General features: G+C 41.8%; 1 protein-coding gene across 2 annotated transcripts in view; it reads right to left on the reverse strand.

Annotated features, from left to right (window-relative positions):
* GALNT9 (polypeptide N-acetylgalactosaminyltransferase 9) overlaps window positions 1–15,171 on the reverse strand; it is a 154,947-nt gene that overhangs the window by 68,358 nt on the left and 71,418 nt on the right. For both annotated transcript variants that reach the window (XM_074921392.1, XM_074921393.1), the window contains exon 6: window positions 6,079–6,196. In XM_074921392.1, coding sequence (XP_074777493.1) covers window positions 6,079–6,196 — 118 coding nt within the window. The remainder of the gene's footprint in view (window positions 1–6,078; window positions 6,197–15,171) is intronic.

Below are 15,171 nucleotides of genomic sequence, written 5' to 3' on the forward strand. Positions count from 1 at the left end.
CAGTTAAGACTATATAAAAGATCTGGTCAGAGAAAGACCCAAGTGCTCTAACTTAGCCGGAATGAGTCAAGGGCCATCTTTTAGCTGTTTGACTTTCCTTTACACTGTTTTCACAATCTTCTCTTTCATGTGTGGGAAGACCCTTTACAGAGAAAATCCTCCGGTTTGAAACATGGTTGATGTCAGACATTTGAAACCTGGCACCAGGCACTGGTTGTCACACTGGAATTCAGCCTGTCCTCTTCATCTGTTTTTTCACGGTTTTCTTGTTTGCTGACAGCACTGCATCTCTCTGGTTCACTGCACGGAGGTACAAGCACCAGTTACTGGGAGGATACAGCCACGGGGACAGGACCAGAGTCGGCAGGGCTGCTGCCAGCTTTCTCCAAGCTGTTAATGCAGTCGCTGCCCCGCGTGGCCCGTCGGGACTGGCAGCTGCACACGTTGGCAATGCGGGCAGCAGTGACTCGCGGTGACTTCGGACACTCCAGGGTTCAGCAGTCTGGGATTTAATGCCTGCATGACCAACTCCACGTACAACTAAGTTTGTCTCCTTTTCCAGACAGAACACATTATTGCTATACACGAATGTCAAGCTGAATCTCATCCTGTTTGAATCAATGAAACTCTGCTGGAATTAAAAGATCCTGAACATTTAGATGGGCAGAGGACCTGATTCATCGTATATGCACATCACCACAGAACAGACTATTCCAATCCCTGTTTTGAAGAGGGAAAGGAGCCGTGAATTAAGGTAATCCAGGCACCACAAAATAAATCATTTTATCATTTCTTAATGCTTGACTTTACAAGCTTAACATTCTTTTACCTTAGGAAATGCCTATAAAAACACTAAATTAAACTAGAGATGGAAAAGAGGACAGCCTTACTTACACAGTTTATGTACAGGGTGAGACCTAGGAAATTTATCACAGAGATCTTTGCAACCTGGGCAATGGGGCAATTTCCAATAACAGTAGATTACATCACTTATTAGGATTTTGCTTAGACACTGCAGAGTTCACTGTAGAACTGGTCAGAAACATTTTAATAGCATTTAACTTCATGCTGAAAACACTGATTTATTGCACCCCAGTGCGAATAGGCATGTCTAAGGACAGAGTGCACTACATTTTTAGATGTCAGAAATTGTGAATTTTTGTTAACATATTTCAAGTGATTACACGTCTTCTAACTGAAAGGCTTTCTTTTCAAACTTTTCATTTTAAGCTGAATTAATTTATACTAAAAATTACAGCTTGTGAAAGGTCAGAATAGAAATGAAGTACTTTTGGATTTACCAAAATAAGACATTTTGATTAACCTGCATTTTTGTACAATTTTCACTTGTATTTTACCACAGCATGTGGGAAAAAAACCCCTGAAATTTTGAGAAACTCTATAGAATGGGGTTCCTACTTACCTCTTAGTTCTAAGAGTAGGGGCCTGGCCTCATGAATTGCACAGAGTAAAAACCATTGGCCAGAATTCAGAATTAAACTTTGCTATACATAAACCTTGTGACATTTTTATTACAGCATACCAGCCTAGAATCTGCATTTAAAACACTGACTGTTCAAAGGAATCTAAATCTCCTTAGCTAAATGTAATAAAATCAAGTCAAGAATTCACTACTCCACAATCCACCATTATCATTTCTGTTCAGAGAAAATGTAGTTCATCTGTTTTTAAAGAAAGTAAAGCTGGGCCATATAGCTTGGAAAGTATAATGATTTGCTTGTGTATGAAAGTCCGTTAGGTAACAAGTTTTATTTCCTCATAAAGAGTTTTCAGTGAATCTGCATCATTATCTTTTTAGAGTACACACAGTATTTCTGGAAAACCCAGAGGTGGGACTGCATTGCTATGTACACAACCCATGCCTGCTTTCAGCTAGGCAGCTTGGCCACCATTAGCAATGTAATCACACAGCAGAGAGCACAAATGGTCTGAACTTTTATCCTGGTTTCAGACAATTCTTTTCAATCCTGATGAACTGTGTGTTCCCAGGGCCATGCCACTGCCAGTTGTAAAACTGGCCAAAGTTACCTCTGACACTTCTGCACAACCCAAGGTTACAACTAACCTTAAGGATCCTAAGCTCTGCTGGAGAACTAAGCCATCACTTGAATTGACCATAGAGTTAACTTGTCACACTGGTACCTAGGGACAGCTCTAATTGATTTCTCTGGCCAGGACCTCTTAAACACTAGGTTTCTTTAAGAAATCTCAGATTGAGTAAGTCATTAGTTTGGGGAGAAGGGGGTGTTTGTTGTTTTGATTTTGTGTTTCTTCAAATCTCTGGGTTAGCACCTCTAAGAATTCATTAACTGATGCAGATTCCCTCCTTTGAGGTATATCACAGTGCTCTTGAGAATAAAGTAGTACAGCCAGTTGATGCTGGCCATAACAAAGTGGGTTTTTTTCGCTTGTCAATGAGGCCACATATCTTTTGTTCAATTTGTTTGGGTTCTTAATGGTGGAAGCAGAATTTAATTTGTACTAGGAGCATCCTTTAAAATAAACGTTTGATCTCTTCCCACCCACCATTACAGTTGATGGGTACAAAATAAAAAGAGCAGCAATTCATTCACCTTATCTCCAGAGCACCAGAGGAAGAGGGAGATTCTTAGTGCAATGATTAATGATTCACAATAAAAAGATGCATCATAAATGGCTTGTATTAGGTCAAATCATAAACTAGGCTTTTAATGTTTATATGATCCTTTCTAAATAATCGTGCTGGTAGCTCTCACTAGGAAGGGAACTTGCATGATGCCGCCAACCATGCAGTTTCTTACAGGGTCATAATTTAGGACCTTCAATTAAAGGGATCCCTGTCTTCCTCTACATGCAAGCATTGCTTGAATTTTTCTTATTATTGGGACATCTCTCTGTACTACAGGTCAGAGATACTATTTGATGTCCAGGAACAGCAAAGATGATCTACCCTGAGTTTAGGGTGTCTTCTTCAGGCACAGTTACACCCACAGTTTTGCTGCAGGAGAAAGTACCATCGCTTTTCTTTATCTCTGCCTCCAGGTCGGGAAAAGGACAGCTGAACCAGAGCTGAAATGAAAACAGGGTTATGTACTGCTCACTGGATCCACGCACACAGAAGGAGGCAGAGCAGTGGTGTGGTGCTTGCCTGAATGCAGCTAACAAGCCAAGTTGCCTGTATTTGTGAAGGGCACCTCATCCATACAGGACAGCACTGATTTGACTTGGTAAATGCCTGGCCAAAATCAGCTTTTAGGTGCTCACAGACAGTTCCCATCAGCTTCAGTAGCTGGTTGGTGAACACTAAGAGAATAGCACCGTTTGTCCATAACAGCATTCAGTCCTGTATTTATCCATCTTGTGGTGAAACTGTCATCGTTGAAAAATATAGTGCAAGATGATATATGTAAGTGTCCATCTATTTCCTTACTATCACAAGCCTGCAATCATGTCCATCTCCCTTTTATTTCCCAGAACAGCTGGTTCTTTTTCTCAACCAAACCAGAATCTCCCTGGCAAACAGACATTGCCTTCACTGCAAAGCTGTCCCATTAGGAGAGTGTCACAGCTCTAACCAATACAAAGTTTACACAAAAAAGAATACGAGTTTAAAAAGAGCTGCAGAGCCCCAAATATTTTCAACAGATGTGGTAGCTCCCGCTCCCATCAGTTTATGCACTGCTTACTCAATACAGAAAATCACTTAGATTAATTATTTAAATATTTCCATCTATGGAATTTAGAAAAGGGAAAACCAATAGTGGAATACCCAAGATGATGATTTTTTAATAAACACTAGATTTAAGGGGGATTAGCTGGGTTATCAAACAGTGTCCTCCCAAATCAGCTCATTTGTTTCACTAACTTTCCCAATTTCACTTTATTAAAACAATTTAAATGACTCATTAGATGCAATGTAATCTAATTCAGACACTCCAAGCCTAATCCTTTTTCTTCTAGCAATAACGTGATAATTTTCAAAAAAGTTTAAAGGATTATTGTTACAGCTATTTTAAATAGGGACTGTTTTCAGCCAAATGTGTGCCACAACTTCCCTACCATTTTATTATTTATTATTATATTATTTCTTGCTCTTTATTCATTCATTCATTCATTCATTCATTCATTCATTCATTTATTCCTTCCCTTTTCTGTCTTTCATTGCTCCACACAAGCAGAGTCACACAGGGGCAACAGCATCCCTCTGTGCAGGTGTAGGGGATATGCCAAATATCCCCACATGGGTCACTGCACCAGGCCTTGGGAAAGGAGTGAATTTTTGCAATTTACTTTGAAATTCTGGAGCTAAAAAAAAAAAAAACAACTTTGTAAATTCACAATGATTTTATAAATACCCTAGAGGGAAGGGAGAAGGTTCCTGTGCATTTTCATACTGCTGGTTTCTGACAGCTCTCAAAGACACACAGGAGGGATCATGTGGAGGACTTGCAAATTAGGAGGCCGACACTGTACATTACTTACCATGCTAGATCCAGGCTGCAAACACAGAGCAACAGATCCATACTATGGACATGCAGCTTATTTCACAATGAACTCATACTCCTGTACGTTCATAAAACCTTTGTCAAACAGTAAGGTTAATTATTCTTTATAGGTCAAAAAACTCCTGACTAAAAAAACCCAACCCCAAAGAATGAGAGCTGGTTTCTGCAGACTTTAACAGATTCCCTACCCCTGAAAACCTGTCCTCACTCACTTCAAATCCTCGTCTCTTCAAGGAAGTGCCATTTCATAATCCTATTAAAACCTTTGCCTCTGTTTACTAGGAGCTCTAATCGTACTCAGCAAGTTCTTCTCATCTAAGGAAGAGCGACAGCTTTCAGATTTCGTAGGAGGTTTATTCATCAACTATGCCAGAGTTTTGCCAGAGCATTCAATCTATTCTGGAAGCAGCCATGTGGAAAAAGTTTCAAACAGCTCAAAGCCCTGCACAATGATAAAGGAAAGCTCACACAATCCTGGTAATAGCCTGACCCTCTTAAGGAAAATTGGATGATTTGTGGTAGCAGTTTTTCCATCCCCTATGTGAATTCTGAACCTTTAGGTATACGCAGTGTATTCACACAGTCCCATTACCAACCCTATCCCTCTTGTGATGCCGGAATAATAAATACACACCCATATGTGAAAATAAACTCTTGCTGCAATGACCTTCTTCCTCAGCCCACTGGTGTGAAGGAGTTTGTAGCCATTTTAGAAAAAAAATCAGATAAAGAATGGACTAATTTGATGTTCAGTGTTTCACCATGAGCAGAATATATGCTTTAATGAGCACATTACATGCACCAGGGACGTGTTACTGTGAAGCAGGGAATAAAGAGTAAGGGGAAAATAATTAAACAGTCAGCTTTATAATGAGGAAACTGTGTTCATGCAACATTAAGTGGCCTAATTTTCAAGTACCAAGCAAAGACATGTTCCTGGGCTTCAGAAGGACTTGCTGGCAAGCGCCACCTTGAAAACAAGGGCAAAGGATCACAAGTATCAAAACTCCTACAGGTCCAGAAGCACGGGGCAGACCCATGCTGTCCTGAAGTCATCTGTCCACACTTTGCAGTGACCCATACGACAGGATCGAATACTTGTAACCCTGTAGTTCTTATTCTATAAGGAGGACCCGCAAAGTTGTAAAATACCACAGCATTCATCACGCATGGTGTGTAGAACTGACTTCTACCAGCCTGGCTTTAGTTTTCTGCTGGTACTATGTCTGCTAGGGCACAAGCATGCAACATCACCTAGGTGCAATGAACACATAAAGACTTAGTGTAGCTGTTTGCACAAGCAGAACTACTGGGAAAGGGGAAAATCTGTCTCACTGGGTCCAGACACTGACAGAATAAAACAATACACCATATTTCTGACTGTTATCAGTTCTCTCAAGGCCAGTAAGGCCAGGAACATTCATTTACTGGGACTGTCAGTTCCAGATAGTGTTGCAGTATCAATTACTTCAGTGTAATAGCCTATCAGTCAGACAGCACTTCTGTTGGGCCACAGGCTCCCCGTCTTTCTTTGCAAATGGGCATGGCACAAAGTCTCTTCTTCGTTACTCACCCTCATGCCTAATTCAATGTTTTCTCCTCCATAAACCTCCATACCAGGGTCAAGCAAGCCGATCTCACCAAAATACTCTCGGTCCACTACAAACGAGCATCCAATCATGGCTGGTGTCCTACAGAGAGATTAAAGCAAAAAATTAAGTCATTTATTAGCTTCTACAGAGCCCACCTCATAACAAATCTACACAGACAGTTCTTAGTCTTCAAGTTGACATTTTAGTTTTATCTATTAGTGTGCAGTCACATTGCACTTCATGCCCCAACAGACAGAGGACCTCGTGGGACCAGAGCCACCCAAATAACTAGCACACTGCCAGACACACTTGGACCAGCTGTCTATGAGACAGACACAAGATCTGAAGTCGAGTAATCCATGCATGTAAGTGAAGCATCAGGCTGTTTTTCTTCTGTTTTTATAGATACAACTTCTGTGCTGGAGCTGAAGTTCACCATCATACAGAGTAGAACAAGAAGTAGACAACACTTTATCTGAAGATTAATACACAAAAAAAACCCCATAACCCTTGTTAGAAATGAGGAGTCCCCTTACCCACATATTAAAAGTAAGTGCATGTTGAGGGCCATGGACCAACCATAGTGTAAAGTTTGGGAGGGATCTCCTGGAGTTAACTCTAGCAGATACATTTCAGCCTTTGTGAAGCTGTTCCATGATTAACATTTCTATGGTTCCTGAGGTCAGTCTTTAGGAAAGGAAGAATTTTCAGATGAAGAGTCTCTGCCCTCAGATCTGCCACTGACCAACTGGGTGATTTCAGATAAATCATTTCCCTTCTCTGAGCATCAACTTCTTTACAAGCAAAACTATGGTTCTGCTCCCCTTCACACAGAAATCTGAAACCTGTCACTGAGCAGCACTACATGACAACAAATTTTGAGATCATTTACCATATGAACACAAGCATTATTTCAATGCAATACAAATTAGTGACTTTAGCTGGTTTCATTTGTCCACATTTTCTTTGAATCTCTATACTCGTCACAACACCTGTATCTTTAAAATTCAAGGTAGGACATAGCTTTTGCTACTAAAGCCCACAATTTAAAAATGTAAATTGGCTAAATTTAAGGTGGAAAACCAACAAGAGCCTGCAGCTTCATGTTTGACTTGCAATTCAGCTGCAGGTTGCATAGTGCTGTTGTGGTTTAAGCCCAGCCAGCAGCTAAGCACCACAGAGCTGCTTGCTCACTCACCCCAGTGAGATGGGGAGGAAAATTTAAAAAAAAAAAAAAAAAAGAGTAGTAGAACTCAGTGGTTGAGATAAGAATAGTTTAATAAATGTAATAAAATACAATAATAATAGTAGTAGTAGTAGTCATCGTAATGAAAAGAAAGATAACAGAGAGAAATAAAACCCAAGAAAGACAAGTAATGCAATTGCTGACCACCACTGACTGATGCCCGAGCAGCGATCCGCCCCCAGCCAACCCCCCCAGTTTCTATACTGAGTGTGACGTCCCATGGTGTGGAATAGCCCTTTGGCTAGCTGGGGTCAGCTGTCCTGGCCATGCTCCCTCCCAGCTTCTTGTGCACCTCCTCGCTGACAGAGCACAGGAAATTAAAAAATCCTTAATTTAGGATAAGCACTACTTAGCAACAACTAAAACAGCAGTGTGTTATCAACGTTATTTACACACTAAATCCAAACCACAGCACTGTACCAGCTACTAGGAGGAAAATTAACTCTGTCCCAGCTGAAACTAGGACAAGTGCCTACTGCAAGATCATGGGTAGTCATCCTGCAGTCTGATCTACAGGATGTGCCCAGGCCCTGGGGACAGATACCCCCCCATTTCAGTGGGATCCCAATAAACCAGACTGCTGAATCAGAAAAACTGTAAAATAATTTGAGAAACTAAACACTTCTGGAGCTGACCTGAATGAGCTTCCATTGAAAGGGATGTGATTTTGGACCATCTGGCAAATACATCATTCCTAACAGTGCTATTGTAAAAATACATTAGGAAAATTCTAGTTTATGCCAATTTTCTATTTTCTAGTAGAAAAGAGAATGTTCTATCTATGGCCCAAGCTTATATATATACACACCATGAAAATGCCCTATAGAAACAATGATGGTAAAGGTGTAAAACCTATTTTAAGTAGTTTCCTTTGTAATGCACTAATGTTATACTGTCACTACGAAGTCTCTCTTGTCCCAGATACCTTCATGTTTCTTTAATTTGTACAAAAAGCTATTCCAAGGTATTTGCCCACAACATCTGAGAAACATATTCATGAGCCAGTTTTCCACAAACGTGGAAAACGTGGAAAACTGCCCTGGCTGGGAAAATGAACACATATTTTTACTCGTGTATTGGTGGATCCCACTGGGAGCAGCAGGTGGCTGCTGGAACAGTGTTATCACATCAGGTCCTTTTTCTCATCAGCAGTTCACCATTTCTACAGCAGGAAGTTAAAAAGGCTTCAAACAAACGGCCAAGGTATGGTTAAATAAACCAATTCTTTGCTCCTGGGCCTAATGCATATCCTGACATTGCAGAACACAGTCTAACCTATGGCAGGAACTATTGGGTACCCTTGAAAAGGTTCATTTGCTGAAGTGCTGCTATTTCTTATCTGTAATGGATTCTGCTGTAGCACTCACATTACTGGTACCACTTCAGCATCTCTCCCTTGCACTTTTTCTCAGTTTGCAAGCCATTGCAACCTCTCAGATCATTACAAGACTATACTGCAGTGCACACGATCCCTCTCATGTTTTCTCTGCATAATTGAAAAAGGCAGCTGTTGACAGAAACACATTTGATAGGCCCTGTTTCTGACAAAGTTGAAATAGCTTGATTAACTCTCACGTTCCACCCTTACAGAGTGAGAAGCGTTCCCTGGATTGTGAGCTGGAGGCACGAGATTCAGTGGCAATTACAAAGGCAAACATCTGGCTTTCACAGATGAGCTCAGACTGAAGTGGGGCTCTCAGCCAGATCCCTGTGCCCGTTCAGTCAAAAAACCTGGAGGAAACTGAGGCCAGATGTCACAAACCCTACCAAGAAAATGCAGCAGGGTCACCACCAGCACCCTCAGTGCTTGCATCACTCTCATACCCCACAGTCCCACCTCTGTGTGTATAAGAAATTCCAGTGCTTTTCTGTTTGGTGCTGTTATTTGTGAAGACTTTCTGTTTAATCAGTCTCTAGTCAGAAGTGGTCTCAGAGCTCTGTGAAAACCATGCATGGTCCTGGGTACTCCTGGCTGGACACATCCATCTTTTGTTGATCCATATACTTATACACCAGGATCTTTGCAGGATGAATAGCATTTATAAATTCAAGTTATTTGGTAAAATGCATCTTCTTGCTTATAGTTTCTAGAGCTATGCCTGAAGACAGACTTGCCTAAAAAGGCTGAGAGCTCTCCTGTACACAGGACCAGACATATCCTATATATGTCCCACTGTCACAGCCTCTATCATTGAAAACCACATTTTCGGCTACCAAAGAATAAATTTGGTCTAGAAGGACATAGCCAAGGGAATGGAAATCAGTAGCTCTGAACTGAAATAAGCCTTTTAGGGAATATTTAGGTAATTCTTAAGTGTTAACCATGATGGAAGAGGGAAGGAGGTGGGGGAAGAGATACATGACACTTTCTTCATCTTCCTTTCTATGCATTTAAATACAGGCTTCACTGGATTAAGGCTAGAGCATCACTGCTTTTCAAAACTGAGCTGCTAGTGTGGGCTTAGACTCATTCTCTTTCCAGTCGCCCACCCCAAATCCTCTGGAGGCAGCTCCTTACAGCAGTAGGATGCTCCCATGAGGACATCTCGCCTTCTTTCCTAATGAGCAATGGTATCGCTAGGCTTTGCAGACTGCTCTCAGGTGCTGGAATCCCTCTCTCTGGGGGATGGATTTTTTGCAGCTGTTGGCTCTGTCCATTAAAACACTGACTTGTTAATTGAATGGGGGTGGGAAATACATTTTAGATGCAGCTACATAATCATCACTCACAGACGAAGGCCACTGAGGACTACCTTGCAACTCCCTCTCTCTCTTCTAGGTTTTATTTCTTCTCATTAGATATATTCAAATCCAGATTCCACAAACTTTCATGGCTTATTCAGAAAAAAAATGTTTTCAGGAATGAGCATCAATAGCATTGGAATGGTAGAAGGAACTGCATCCAGCTTTTCAGAGAAGGCAGTCAAAAATTGCCACCATCAGTGCCTTTTTCTACCAGAATTTGGCTGCCTGCAGCCACTGCTCCCCTGCACAGCAGCACGGCTGCAACCCCAGCAGCTGAACTGAGAAGCCTGTGACTCTGCCCAGGCCACATCCTGACACGATGGAAGAACTTCGATTCTGTGCCTACGATGCACAGTGTTGAATTTTCTGCATAGTGCATGTTCAACATTTCCAACAGGTTCAACCAGAGTTTTGGGCACTCAGTCCTCATCAAGCCCCGGCCCTTGACTTCCCTGGGCTTTGACTGACCCAGCTGTAAACTAAGTGTAATGCGATTGCACAGCCCAGTGAGCTGGTAACAGTGCTGTGAGCTGGGGGACCCTGACTCTATTCCCAGCTCTGTCATTCATCTGGTCTTCAGTGAGTCACCTCCCTCTGTCTCTGTTTCTCCATCTGTGAAGCATACATAATAATATGGGGTGAAAGTCTGAGAACTGCTTCAGCAGCCTGAAAGCCTAAATTTCACTTTTAAAAGCACTTTAAGCATTTAGGCAGATAATTTTATACTGGACTACAGTGTTACACTGACATATTGCAAACACTTTTTAAAAAATCTGCTCCCCAAAAAGCATGAGGCCCTCACTTTGCTGTCATCGCTGTTTTTTTCCAGTAACTGAAAAACTCCAGTATATCTACCACTCTTAGTACAGTGCAGCAAAGACTTCCCTTGAAAGTCAGAAATGGATGTATGAGTAAAAGCATGTCTTAAACACTGCTTAGTAGCCAAGGGTCAGCAAATGAGAAGGTGCATGCCCTTAGCACTTCACAGCTTCAGAATAAAATATATTAACCTAAACCACACCTGCTGCATATAAAAGGACCTTTTTTCCTGAAGTCATGCACTTTCTAGTAAAGCGGTGATATTTTTAGAAGGAAGGTATCACAAAATAGAAATTAGAGGTGTCCTATTTTTTACCAACACATCAAAGGTGTTAGAGAACTCAATTGGTCTGTGGAATATTCTTTGACACAACAGAGGATGTTATAAGCATTAATTATAATCAACAGCAGCACTCAAAGGATAACGTTTTTTGCAGCTAAAACCTTAAAATGCAGCACAGAATAGTATTGATTCTGCACTGGAGAAAGGTAGAGCGTAGTCGATTTGTGGAAATTACCTGATGGCATGTTGTAGCAAGGGAGATATGAGAGACACATTACTCTGGGCAATGCCCTGGGGAAAGGGAGGAAGAGAGAGAGCGGAGCTGCATGGTGGTAAACACTCCCTGCTGCCCGCCTGCTGCTGCAGCACCTAGGTGTGGGTGGCTACCAGGGCAGAGAGGCACAGGATGGAAGCGGGAGGTGCCTGCTACGGGGTGGGGTACCAGAAACAGAGGACATGCTGGTCAGAAATGAAATTCACTTGCTGTAGTTCCGAGTTATGATTATTTTGTTCCACTGAGATCCCCAGGAGCGTGACTCTGTCAGCAAAACTCCAGCAGGCACCAATACCCATTTCTCCAGCCAGGTGCACCCCCCTCCTTCCCTTTACAGACAACTGAAGGATGCTGCCCGGGGGCTTCATCAAGAGCAAGTGAAGGAGAAAGGGATGAGCACGAGACTGACGTACTGCACGTGATGTGGTAAGTCTTCCTCTCCCTTACACATCTTCCTCCCCCCACCTTAAGGTCAGTATACATGCAATCAGGTCATATTTGAAACAGTTTTCAGAGCGCAAAACAAGTCCGATCTTCAGGACAACTGACCTACAAACACTCACACAAAAATGCATAGATACAAAAATATAACTATAAATAAACATCTAAACATAAATGTATATATACAGGGATAAGGAGAGAAAGAGATTCAGATGACACACCACACACCTTATCTTTGAGTTTTCCACCTTTCTTGGCAGAATGTTTCTTTCATTCAGGTTCCTAAGCAGCACCTCACCCCTGGCCTGACAGATAAGTGGGGAAACCTGCATGGTACCTGCATAAGCATTTATTTTTTCTTACATCTCATGTCTTTTGCAAGAAGGGCTCATACCGGGCTGTAAGAACAGAATTCAAGGACAGATTTGCTGCTCAGGAGCTACAGGAGAAAAACTGACAAGATTAATGGTGGGAAAGTTTGTTAACCCCTTTGGAGAGTGTCCTGGTTTCATCTGGGATAGAGTTAATTTTCCTCCTAGTAGCTGGCACAGCGCTGTGGTTTGGATTTAGTTTGAGAATCATGTTGATAACACACTGCTGTTTTAGTTGTGGCTAAGTAGTGCTTATCCTAAGTCAAGAACTTTTCAGTTTCCCGTGCTCTGCCAGCGAGGAGGTGCACAAGAAACTAGGAGGGAGCATGGCCAGGAGAGCTGACCCCAGCTAGCCAAAGGGCTATTCCACACCATGGGACGTCACACTCAGGCTGGGGGCGGATCGCTGCTCAGGCATCGGTCAGTGGTGGTGAGCAATTGCACTGTGCATCACTTCTCTTTCTTGGGTTTTATTTCTGTCTATTTTAAAAAAATGATCTTCCCTTTAATTATTATTATTATTATTACTATTATTAAAGTTTTTAAACCATTCTTATCTCAACCCACAAGTTTTACTTTTTTTTTTTTTAAATTCCCCATCCCACTGGGAGTGGGGAGGAGTGAGTGAGTGGCTGTGTGGTGCTTAGTTGCTGGCTGGGGTTAAGCCACGACAGAGAGCTATAGCACGTGAAAAAAAGCAACCCGGAATGCTCAGCCAGGAAAGATAGGGCAACAGGGATGCGAAATAACTCTCTGATGCCCCATGGGAGTATACTTTTTGGAACACACAGGATACCCATCAGAACCTGGACAAATAAAAGAGAAACTGCTCTGTTATAGCCTCCTGTGAAGCGGCAACTGAAAAGATGGCCGTAATCAATCAATAAACAGTCACTGGTTCTATTATTACATGACAGCATGGTTTATCCTGAAAGACTTTACAGATGAGCCCCTTCCTAAGCTCAGATACACAGATGGATTTCTTCCCAGAGCAGTGAAGACCCAACATGGCCACATCAGCATCGCTATGACAGACCAGCACGGGGCCTGACTTGCACATGAGATGGGCACACACACCCCCAGCTAAAGCAGGCAGCACAAACCACTTCACTGTGGGCATATCAGATGCTAATTTATATCTATTAGTGAGACACACATGCTTTCTGGAGTGGCTGATTCAGTGAGTGTACATCCACATTCCTACTGGTACCAAGCTATGGCATATTAAAGCAGTAAGTGAGAACATATGCAACAATGAAATGCACCACTGCTGCTGGAGCAGGATAAAATGGAAAGCTGTGCAGTGCTTGGCTGAGTGAGGCTGACTAATGACTCTAACGTTAGTGGCTGCTGATCAAAAAATCAAACACAGAGCAGTCCATCACAATCACGGCAGGTGAGGAAAGACAATCCAGAGCCAGAGCTCGGGATACCAGAAACCTTCCATGCTGTTCCAAAAAACTGTAGTATCTTCCACATAGAGAAAAAAAACCTGTTTGTTTCAATGCATAGTCAAATTCATTAGAAACCCTCTGAAATAGGATCCTTTGTTACACAGTTTGTTGCCAGATGATATGGACATTTTTGTGTAGTGTGTTCTCAGGAACACAAATGGAAAATGGAAAATGACGTGATGGACACAGCGTGTCAAAATAACAATCCTCATTTAAATCTTCATGCTAGAGACTTCTTACATCTCAAATGTCAAACATGCAAAATGGATTGCTTGCAGAAGCTGATTTGGGGAACATCAATTGTTCTGAATTTCAGAGTATTAACATGAAAAAAACCCTGACTTTAAACTGTATCAGAACTCTACAAAATCTGACACTTTGTTCCTGCTATTTCTTTACCTTTGTTTGCACTTCAAGGCCACATCCCCTTTGTCACTTGGACCACAACAGCTGATCTGACATTTTATGGTGTGTGCTTGACATGACTGCCTATACGGTGCCCCACTGCCTTGAGGGACAGTTCCTGCTCCTTCCCAGCAAGGCTCTGAGTAGGATCACACCACTGTTAAATGTTCAAGAAAGCAGAGGATCAAGTTTCAAACAGAAAACTTCTGAGAAAAGAAGCACATCTGTTGTGTAATTCCAGAAGAAAACAGGAATTAGACTCTACTTTCTAAATGTCTCACCCAATTCTACAGATTGATGATATTTATTCACACAGTACAAACATCAGAAATGCCAGGGCTCTGATCCTTACTGATACCAGGGTAAGTGGGTTTTTTTAACACTTAAAATCTTTAATCCCTTTGGAGATATGGGAGGAAGTATTCAGTTACACCAATCACAAAACCAGTCACGGGGTTATTAGTTAGTAGCCTTTTCTTTTACAAAACACACAATGAGACACAAACCAAACCCACTGTCTGCTGAAGACAGTGTCAAAGGAAGCCTTAAGAGGGACAGTGTCAGCAAGGACCAAATGAAATTGCAGTTTTCATGCTGATGAACAGTCCTGCAATCTTACAAATGCACTGAACAGACACATGGATCCAAACACCATCAGTGTGGACCAGTTTGCATGCCTTGAGAACGGGACTAAACAGAAATCATAGTTGCAGTAGGTGGTTTGGAAAGCTGGTTGCAAAACCAAAATCTGTACCAAACAGAGATCTTTGAAAAAGTTTGCTCACTAGTCTGACCTCCCTTTCTTTTTGAAAACATACCTTAAATTTTCTACGGCCACTAAGTTCCCATCATGGGTACTTTCAAATCTCAATTCTAAGTAGACTTCCTGATCCTTTTCATCAATAACACTCACACGTTCACTCTTTCCATTACCATAATTACACTGGCATATCACTTAAAAGCCACAAAATTGCATTGTATTTCTATAGGCAGCCATAACACAACAGCACAAAACAGCACAGGCAAATGCTTTAGC

The sequence above is a fragment of the Athene noctua genome, chromosome 17, assembly GCF_965140245.1.
Source record: "Athene noctua chromosome 17, bAthNoc1.hap1.1, whole genome shotgun sequence".
In the NCBI taxonomy this organism is placed as follows: Eukaryota; Metazoa; Chordata; class Aves; order Strigiformes; family Strigidae; genus Athene; species Athene noctua.